Source organism: Pterocles gutturalis, unplaced genomic scaffold (genome assembly GCF_000699245.1).
Source record: "Pterocles gutturalis isolate BGI_N339 unplaced genomic scaffold, ASM69924v1 scaffold2052, whole genome shotgun sequence".
NCBI classification, from domain to species: domain Eukaryota; kingdom Metazoa; phylum Chordata; class Aves; order Pterocliformes; family Pteroclidae; genus Pterocles; species Pterocles gutturalis.
Genome location: NW_010112610.1, coordinates 19,746 through 30,077, shown reverse-complemented (window position 1 = coordinate 30,077; position 10,332 = coordinate 19,746). Strand labels below are relative to the sequence as shown.

The 10,332-nt window shown below is 38.3% G+C and overlaps 1 protein-coding gene across 1 annotated transcript; it reads right to left on the bottom strand.

Annotated features, from left to right (window-relative positions):
• Window positions 1–2,265: 2,265 nt before the first annotated feature.
• Window positions 2,266–9,784, bottom strand: KIAA1551 (KIAA1551 ortholog). Its single transcript, XM_010074123.1, has 3 exons — window positions 4,459–9,784; window positions 3,595–3,669; window positions 2,266–2,408 (listed from the first exon to the last, which is right to left on the bottom strand). The coding sequence occupies exons 1-3, from the start codon at window positions 9,782–9,784 to the stop codon at window positions 2,266–2,268; spliced, it is 5,544 nt and encodes a 1,847-aa protein (XP_010072425.1).
• Window positions 9,785–10,332: the final 548 nt, after the last annotated feature.

Sequence of the window (10,332 nt, the reverse complement as noted above, 5' to 3'; positions counted from 1 at the left end):
AATGACAACTAAGAGCACCTGGCACAGTCCTTTTAGCATGCAGGTGCAAGCAGCAATTGTGCAGTAAGTGTAGCACAGGCTAGAGGCCAGCCCTAAGTGCAAAGTACTTTAAGTGCAAAGGCTTAGGGGATAGCTACTGAGGCAACACGTGAAGCAGGCAGAAAGGATGTGGCCAGTCTATTCCAAAGATCCTAGCCCTACCAAAGCAGCATAGCCACAAGCCATCATGTAAACATGGTGACAGAACCAAGATTCACTCCTTGGTAAAAGAGAGGAAGATGATGTAGCTTTTTCAATTATTGGGTGAACAGGGTCAGCGAGCAAACTTCTCCCACTATTTAAAATATAATCGTCATGGGTCAATGGATTGAATAATTTCCTATTGAAAATAATTTACTCAAGCACTTAAGTCAGCTTCATTTATCATTATGCAGAACAAAACCCAAAATAAGTTATTGACAGGAACTATGTGTTGTTTGTACTGGGTACACTTAAGGCTGCAATGAATCTTCCTTAACACAGGCAGTGTAATACAGGCGCTAAGCTCCCCAGAAAATGCAAAATAAAACCTTCTCAGAGTTGCCAACATTACTATCAAATTCTCCAGCAGCAACATTCCCCGCAGACTTAATGTTTGGGCATTCAGCCACAAAAAAAAAAAAGTTATTAGGACAGCTGTGCCAGACAGGAAAGTTAAAAACCTCCCAAACAGTTCCCTAGTTTAAGAACAGAAATGACGGAAGGGGAGGACTTTTTTCTCCAAAAGTGTTTGTTTTTAATTCAGCATACAGACAGAGCTAGGAAATTAAAATGTTATGCTCCACTGGGTAATTATATCCAAGATGCCTAGAAGCATGCATCTTCAGGAATGGAGTAGTACTGAAGGCTTTTTAAGTACTCATGAGAATTAATCAATTCCCAACTCCAAGTCAAACAGAGGAAAAAAAAAAAAAAGATGCTGAAGAGAAAAACATACCTGATGTGTTTTCTGAAGTACATGCTGTTAGGAGTTCATTAGAAAAAGCTTGGACTCAAGATCAGTGCTCACTTGCAACTATGAAACCTTTTAAGAAGGAAGATCTGGCACTTATTTTAAAGCTGCTTTTCATCTACAGGAATATTTTTTCAATGCCTATTTAGCTAACTGCAAATAAGCACAACTTTCTACTTTTAAACTAAAACAAGACAAGGCATAGCCTTCAAAAGTTTATTTCAGTATAAAAATTGTTCACTGAGATATCTACAGAGTTTTTACTGTCAGTATAAAGGTTTAAACAGATAGAAAGAATCCAGTACCAAATTTCTGAAAAAATATGATTCAAGACTATGAACAATAATGAAAAGGCACTTTAACAAGAGATATCCAGCAACAAATATAACTCTTATGTCACAATGAATGTTTAGTTAAACATTATCTAACACTTTATAAACAAAGAAATTAATTACAGTCTGGTAAAAGTGAGCAACATAGACCGGACAAGAGCAAATTCAAACTCCCTGCACTTCAACAATCACACTTTTCTTTCAAGTGAAAAGGAAGCAGAGAGAGGAAAAAAAAAACCACAACACCAACAAGAGAAGTCTTCAGTCAACTATAAGCTTACAGCACTTTGTTCAGATGAAGAACTCAAAGTTCCACAAAAAGAAATGTAAGTAAACTGGGTAGCAGCATAAATACTTCACGATATCCCCTGATCTGTATGTTAGATTTGAGAGTTTTATACTTGTATACCCAGACAAAAAAAAAAAAAAAAAAAAAGGTTTCTACAAAAATAGAAAACCTTATTAGAAGCACAACGATCAGACTAGCATAAGTAGAAAATAAAGGTGTAATGCTTCGGAATCCACTGCGATCCCTTTCCAGTAGCAATATTTTTCCACTGCCAGCAATGAAAAGTACCACAAGTAGAAATCTTCCACAATCAGAAAAGAAAACAGACTATGACAATTTAAATGAGTTTGATTTTTTCTGGTTAAGATTCAACTCACTCCTGTATCTTAAAAAAAAAAAAAATAGATTCAGACATGCCAAAAAGAAACAATATGTTGGCATTTTCAGCACCAAAGCATGTTTGTGCAATAAATAAAGAATAAGATCTTAATCATTCACAAATACGAGGCAAATAGGGGAAAAAATTGCCAACACCCCCAAAAAAATTTTTTTACAATTATTCAGAAATATGAAGTAAACAGAAAAAAAGCATTTCAGTGTTTGCATTTTTTTCCCCAGTGAAAATGAATAAGACCTCTGATACAGGAGTGCTATCAAGGCTTTTGCATCTTTTTTTCCAGATACATTTTTCTGTAGGTCTGAAAAACCTCTTTTGAGTCTTTGACTGGAATATGAAGAGCCTCACCATCTCCATCCAGGATTTGTATAGCTGTATCAAGTGGAATACTGTCCTCAGCTGAAAGACAGACAGAAAAGCAGGTTAAAGCAAAAGAGTCTCAAATGACTCTACTTATGCATGTGGTACTTAAGGCCACCCACTGTCAAAAAGGATGCCAAACACTTCCTTCCTAAGGCACCTCAAATTTAAATCCATCTCCAATGCATCTTTAAGCACCAAATGGTCATTTGAGCATCTTTGTAAGAGAGACTTCTAAAGAATATTAAGAAAGGTGTGAATGAAAAACATGCATTTGTGAGAGTAAGAGAAGAAACAAGAGGAAGGGCTAAAAGAATGGCAGACACCAATAGCCAAGGACACATTCAACAGCAATAAAATATGTAAACAAAGCAAAATGTGTTGCTTGCATCAAAACCACAACACAGATAACTTGTCAGCAGAGGACTCGCACTCTGATAAGAAGAGGATGGCAGCAAGGTTACAGCACGATGAATGCACTGTTTCGCTTCCTGTTAGACCACTAGGAAAAACAAGACTATAGCTAGAAAGATACTTAAAGCAAAGAATCAAAGACAGCAGGGAACAAGCTCGCCCAAGATTTACAAAGGATGGAACAACCAAGATCCTGAGATGAAAGATGCCACTGTTGTAACTGTTGACTCCTGAAGGGTACAAAAGACCATCCAAAAACTAATTTGTCAGTCAAAAGAAACAAGGAAGATGTGGTAGCAGCACCACTTTTCCTCTGTGTGTCACACAAGTAATTCTGTCCAGATCACTGGGACACATAGGTCCCAGTACTTGTGAGCACGGGCTCATGTGCAGATGGTGTCAACTTACTGGGAAAGACAAATAAAATAAAAAAAACACAAACACTTTCTGTTTTTATAGTCGCACACTAGATTTTGTTATGTTACTTCCTACATTTTAAAGTAGGAAAGAGCTAGCTCGGTCTTTACCTACAGTTTAAAACTGTACTTGAATAATGTCACCAGTGCTACCTCTGATTCAACTGCATACCCATATGCGGTAAAATTCCAACAACATAATTCTTAGTGCAATAAAAATCTCCACAAATCTTTGAAACTCATATGTCTACTCTACAGTATCCATTTCAGCCACAGAGCTGGTAAAGAATAAGTTAAAGTACTTTATTAAGATTTGCTACTCTAAAGGAGCACTTTAAAGCAAGCAAGGACTATTTAACTTATATTTCAGAATGGATAATCAGCAGTCATTTCACCTGTAGAGATCTCTTCCAGCTTTTTTTGCTTCCCTGAATTACATTTTAACCAATCTTCTTTTTTACTCTTGACACCTAAAGAGAAAATTAAGAAAAATGTTTTTGAAGTTCCTATATCACACACGTCTTGGTCTCTAGCCAGCATCAAGTTTTAACACATATACTAGCACATGCCTAAGGAAATTTCCTATGGGCGTAAAAATAACTGCAAGGGCTGGTAAGTACAACCTGAGATTTGGTTTTATTTAAAAAACAAATATAGCATTTGACACAAATACGCTTCACAATGCACCACGTAAAATGTCAAAAGATTGGGGATAGGGAGGAGGAAAAAAGGCAGCTTAAAGCAAAGATGGCGAAGGTTACTCAGACTGTGTGTGGGATATGTCTGGCCTAAACACTCTCTCTTCCTCAATGCTGCAAAGGATCTCTCCCTCCTCTGCCTATGCAGCCAGATTCATACACAACCAGATGAACACTGAATACAAACCAGATCAGCTTTGGTAACTATACCAAGGGAATCTGCTTGCTACAAACAAGCCAAGCTATCTTCTACAAGTAGGTTAGAATATCTTCTTGCAAAACTACTTGAAGCTGACATGCTCTAAACTACTAACTGTATTCTGTAAAACTTAAGGAAAAAGAATAGAACAATCAATTGAAGGAAAAGCCTCATGTTCTTTTTCAGATTAACACACAGCTACAGTCTGTCAGAAAGCTAGCTAAGCTATTTCAACCTTCACCTTCTACAGTACCACGTTTTCACTGGCTGCAGCTTTGTATAAAATGAATTTAAAAAGGAGTACATACTTCTTACTTGCGAATCAATTTACTTACAAATTAATAATCAAGATAGCATCATACCTGCCACAATGGCTTTCTCTCTTTCCAGGGAATTCTCTGCAGATACGCTTTCTTCATCAGTAGTTGGATTTCTAAACAGGATCTCTGGACACAGCTTAAATTCAAGTGCTTCCCATTTGCATGACTTCTCGGTTTCTGAGAGAGAAGCATCTCTTTTTGCATCTGTCCTGTTTTGTGACACTTTGGGCTTTACATGCAAGACAGGTCTGACAGGTGATGTCTCTAATTTTGTCAGATATATGCGTTCCTGTGCCATACGTTTAAATGCAACTCTGTTCAGGTAGTGTTTTTTTGGTTCCCTTTGAAGATGCAATTTTAATCTGTTATTTCTTCTATTTAAGTATAGCAGGTTTTTATCAGGAAACATTTTCTCAGAGTACTTGTCTTTGTTTTGACCATCAAGATGTCTCTCTTTGTTTAAAAGATAGTTTTTAGAGATAGTCGAAGATCGAGCCCTTTTTCTCTGCAGTTTAAGCACAGAGCGATCTGCTAATGAATTCTTTGGTTTCCAGCCATTTTCTCTGTTCAATTTTTTAGCTTTGTCAGTATTTATCATGCAATTATGTGAAAGCTGCCTGGAATCCTTTGCTTCAGATGGTTTTAGTCTTTCCTCTTCCACCTTTGTTTTCTTAGGCTCTCTTTTCCCGATCATATTTTCCTTTCTCTTACGTTTGTACGACTGCTCCTGTGAAGGATGAACTTTCATAGATTTATGCTGAGAATATTTGTGGTTTCTTGACTTTGAGTCTACAGTGCCTAAGCTTGGGAACTTTATAGCATCAGCACAATAACTATTCAGCTTTTCATTATTTATTTCTGCTGATAATTTGTCTCTCTCTTTGATATTAATTCCTACATTTTGCCCAAGTATCTCCTTTTGTTTCTTACAGTTCTGTTCTTCAGCCGAGTTCCCTTCACAGGTGTTAACTTTTTGTCCTTGATTGATTTCAGCATGCTTAATTTCAACAGCTTCTGACTTCGTAAATTTGTGAACGTCTGTTTTGGATTTCACGGCCAAAGCTGTTTTGGTTTTATCTTTCGAAAAGGACTCCATTTTGAAAACTCTCTCTTTCTTTTTGGATAATTTTGTCATGTCTGCATCTGTATTACCAGCTTTCTCTGACAACTCTTCTGAGACTTTATCAGAATTCAGTTCTTTGCCTAACACTGGGATTCCTCTGTCGATTTGCAGCTCTTCCTTACAGTCGCTCGTTTTAGATTTATCAACATCCTGGTTTTCAGCAGAATTAAGTAGTCCAATTTTTTCCTGTTGTGTTGTAAGCGGTTTGTATTCATTATTCACTGTTAGCCTAGCCTTTTTGTTCATTTCAGAGGTGTATTTACATATGTCCCTTTTATTTTTGCTAACATTGTTTGGGATTTTTTCAGAAATTGACAGGTTTCCCACTGCACAGGTGTTCTTCACTGCAGCATCAGAGTTACTGTTGGTTTCCTGTCTCTCTGCAGAGCTAGTATTTTCAGCTTTCGAAAGTTGATCATCATTTTTCTCTGAAACAGACATTCCAAATTTACAGAGGCTCTGTGGCACTTCATCTGCTACAGGTAGTGAACCCACTGAAGAACCTCCAGGGTTGGAGGTTTTTAGTGGTGATGTTTTCTTCTCACATAGTTCATTCTGACTAGGCTGAATGCTGCCTTCAAGGTTCTCCTTCTCAGCTGAAGCCTTTTCTGACTGCCAACTTGCCACTCTCTTGCTGTCACTAGAGGAACACCGATTGTGTTCAGGAAACAGTTCTTGCATCTGATCAGAGCTTAACACTTCAGTTTTTGTCTCATCTACTGGGTCCTTCAAATGAGAATTCTTGTCACTGATTCGAGTCTCTTTTTGGGGTTGATTCTCCATCCGCTCAGCCACAACATCATTTTGTACTGGGTCTTTTGTTAGCATATCAGCACCTTCAATGCCATATGGAAACTCTTTCATTAGTTCAGACAGCTGATTGTTTAGACATTTAACAGGTTCTGCTCCAAAAAGGTTCATCTCTTTTTCTGTGCTACTTCTACTGGACATACAATTTTGTTTATTGTTGTCTCTTGGAACAACGAATGCATTTGTTTCAGCAGTTACGCTGATTGAGAAATCTAGTGAATTCTGAGCTAACTCCTGGTTTATACTAGCAAGGATTTCTGAGTCATTTTCAGGATGCTTGAAAGATGCACTGAATGACATTTTTTGTTCTGAGGTAGAAATTGTTTTAAGAGGATTGTCACTGCTTTCTTTCTGCAAATGACTTGTTGTGATACTATCCAAAATCTTACTTACTTTACTCCTGCAGATTGATGATCCTTCTGACATCTTTTGCAGCAAGTTCTCTCTTTGAGGAGTGTTATTGTTCTGCTCATTTTTATACAAGTCCAGCTGTTGCTCCTTTTGCATTGGATCAGACGCATTTCCTTCTGATGAAGTACCATTTAATGCATGCGCCTCAGGGACTGACCTAAAGATACATGCTATTTGTGGATTATAAGATGTATCACCTTCAACAAGAGAACATACATTAGAAATACAAAACATCTGTTCTTCCAACACAGCTGTGGATGTATCTCCTGCTTCTAACACAGTTTGCTTGTCTTTATGGTCTCTTATACCTTCTTGAAAGATTTGACTAGAAATATTTATGCCCAATTGAGGAAGAGAGGGCTTGTTTTGTAATTCAAACAGCAGATTTTCTCTGGCATCTTGTGCAGACTGACTAACTTTCCTTTGGTTTTCATTTGCACTCACACTGTTTTTTACTATTCTGTTTCCATCAGCTAATTTGGTCTGTTGCAAATGTGAGTCCACGTTCTGCACCAGAACATAATCACTGGGTGATGACTGAACAGTTTCTTTTGTTCCTTCATCCTTTTTCCCCTCTTCTTGCAAGCTACAATTGCTTCCAGAGTCAGTGACTGGATAGGTTTTCCCTGCAGATGTTGGATACTTGTATGCCTGCTCACTCTGTGTCCTCTGTTCCGAAAGTACTAAAGGAGAGACAACTGCAACTTGGAGTTCAAAACTTTTTACCAAATTGCAACTCAATGTATCAAGTTTTTGTCCTACAGAAGCAGTTGTTAAAGGCAAAACTGCTTCGTCTGTACTACCCAAAACATTATTTTGTTCTCTGTCTTTTGTGGTTTGGCTGTAAGGTGAAATCTGATTTGCTGTGGGGCTTTCATTTGACTGGCTACTTTTCACACTTACAGATTCTGACGGATGCTTTCTCCACAAGCCCAGGCATGCAGTTAGCTCTTCCACAGAGTAACTATAATTGTTCTGTTTAAGAGATGTATTTTCAATAAATGGCGTTTTTTTCTGAGCTACATCACTCTGGAAGTTAGCTTCACCAGATTCAGTTGTTTCTGATGCAGGAGAGTTTGGGTGAACCATAAATGCCTGCTCACCTTTCAAACTTTCTACCGTCTTCTCACTAGGATCTTTTAGTAAGCTTCCACCTGACACAGATGTATCTACCAGTGGTTTTTCACCACACAGGAGACTCGTCAATATTTTATCAGCTGTAGCACCAGCTGTCTTCTCTTTTAATACATTTGTGCTGCTCAATACAAACCGAAAAAATGATGAGTTCTTGGGGTGAGATGGCACATTCTTTGATGCAGTTTTGATAGAGCTATCCACTTCACTAAAACCTGAAGCATTATTCAAGGATGTCACAGTTCTTTGAGAAGAGGCTAAGGCATATTCATCCCTTTGTTCCGAGATGGAAGTGCTCTCAGCATTATTTAACTGAGCTGGGAGTTTACTCTGAGAGGGAACAGGAGCAGAGTTTGATGAAAGGCTTCCCTGTTCCACTTGAGGGTTACTTTGAGTCACCGGTAATCCTCTGTTGTCAGCATTGGCTATGATTTTGTAGTTTCTTTCTTCAGGTGAAGAGTTAAGTATTGGAGGCTCTGTCCTCACTACTTCAGATAGGGAAGGTGGTACACTTTGGTTGGGCACCCACGGAAGACTATTAGCAAAAGTATCTTCATGTCTTGAAAGAACTGGGAGAGTGCTTTTGTCATGTTCTGAAGCTGTTAAGAGTTTTCTTTTATAGTGATGCAACCTTTCAAGCAGGACACATTTTTTTTTAATGGCGAGCAACCTTTGAGCTTCCCAAGCTAGTCTGTCCTTTGTAACTGTTCTTCTGTCTGCTGCTGCTGCTGAAGAAATTTGAGAATTAACAGGCCCATTCATTAAACTACTAGTCTGGCTTTCCTGAACTGAAGCAGGATCACTCGTTGGCTTTGAAGCAGCCACTGAAGCAAGAGTTCCCATTTCTTGCACAATATCATGCAGTTCTTTGGCAATGCCAGTGGATGGCACAGACATTTCATTAAAAAGCTGATCTGCTGTCACACTTCCACTTGAAATACAGACATGCCTAACTGATTGACTGACTTCTCCAGATTGCTGTTTCTGACAGTGTTGCTGAACACTGTTAAAACCAGAACCATTTTTTGGATCTGATGGGTGCCTCTGTTGGCTAAGGGTATATCCCTTAGGCACATTTTGAACTGCCTGTGGTACACCTATTGAAGATTGTGCTGCAGCTCTTGAATCACAGTTGGCAGGCAACAAAGATGGCACAGAACATCCACTAGGAGCTTTTGATCCCACCTGACTTGGCCGATATTGTAGCAGCTGTCCATTTGCTGAAGTACTGTGATTCAGTGAGTGTAAAGCTTTAAACTGAGTGTTGGGATGATGTATTTGGTTTTGGACGTGTTGCCCAGATGTACCAAGAGACACAGAATTATTCTGGGAATTAATGCTACTTTGATATAACATTGAGGTTCTCATAGAATTATGCTGCGGTATTTGCGGCTGCACAGTGTAACTGTTTGTGGTGACATACTGAGGTTCCCATGGTACATTCCTCACGTTATTGCCAGGATTAGTTTGAGAAGACAATGGAGGTAACTTTCTATGGGAATAACCGTAGGCATTAGAGTAGTTTGTCCAAGAAGTCTTAGTCATCTCTGCCCGCAAACGTGATGTCTGGTTGGGAGGTTTTGGAGCTATTGGCACATAGGATGGTGGATGTTGATCAACTGAGATAAAACCATCATTACCAGCTACAGATGCTCCTGGTAGGGCCTGATCTGAAGTTCTGAATCCTTCAGTACTTACAAGAGGGAAGGCAACATTGCTACTTGGCAGATACACTGTTTGGTTATTTCCAGCATAAGTGCATGCATTTGAATAGTCATTTCTTTGAGGAAAAGCATGTGAACCAGAAAACAACTGAGTATAACATGCTTCTTCACTTTGCAGGTTCTTCTTTGCATCAGCATTCTGGAGTGGTCTTACATTCCAGTCCATCTTTTCTTGATGTCTTTTTCTTCAGCCAAAACCCAAAATTCTTAAAAAAAAAAAAACAAAAAACAAACCTTAATCTTTTTATCAAAACCTATTCAAAACCTATTTAACTTACCAAGAAGTGATTCAGAATGCATTATGAACAGAACCATTGAACTTAAACGGCTAGGTGGAAGAGCAACTGCATTGGCACATCCCGTGGACATCGATGTTGTCAATATCAAGTTGCATAAATTATTTCCCAGAACACAATTAAGGTACAAAAAGAGAAAGCAGGAACTAACAACTCTATTGACTGTCTAATAAATGACGAAATCCTCACATTATCCTGCTAATTCTATTGTCATTCAGCTTTTTAATTTAATGATAGATTCCTATAATCGCCCTCTCATCTGGAAATTATGGAAAAACCCAATGTGTTTGTACAACATGATACAATAAGTAATGCTTAAGAGCTGAGCATAAGAAGCACCTACAGGATATTATACAGGTCAGAGTTTTCATACAAGAAGACTGGATTCAATTACACCTTCAAATACAACAAAATAAAG

Coding starts and splice junctions, on each gene's coding strand:
- KIAA1551 (XM_010074123.1), bottom strand. CDS start 9,784: ATGGACTGGAATGTAAGACCACTCCAGAATGCTGATGCAAAGAAGAAC. Junction 3,670..4,458: donor AGAGAAAGCCATTGTGGCAG/GTATGATGCTAT, acceptor TTTTCTCTTTAG/GTGTCAAGAGTAAAAAAGAA. Junction 2,409..3,594: donor GCTGGAAGAGATCTCTACAG/GTGAAATGACTG, acceptor TCTGTCTTTCAG/CTGAGGACAGTATTCCACTT.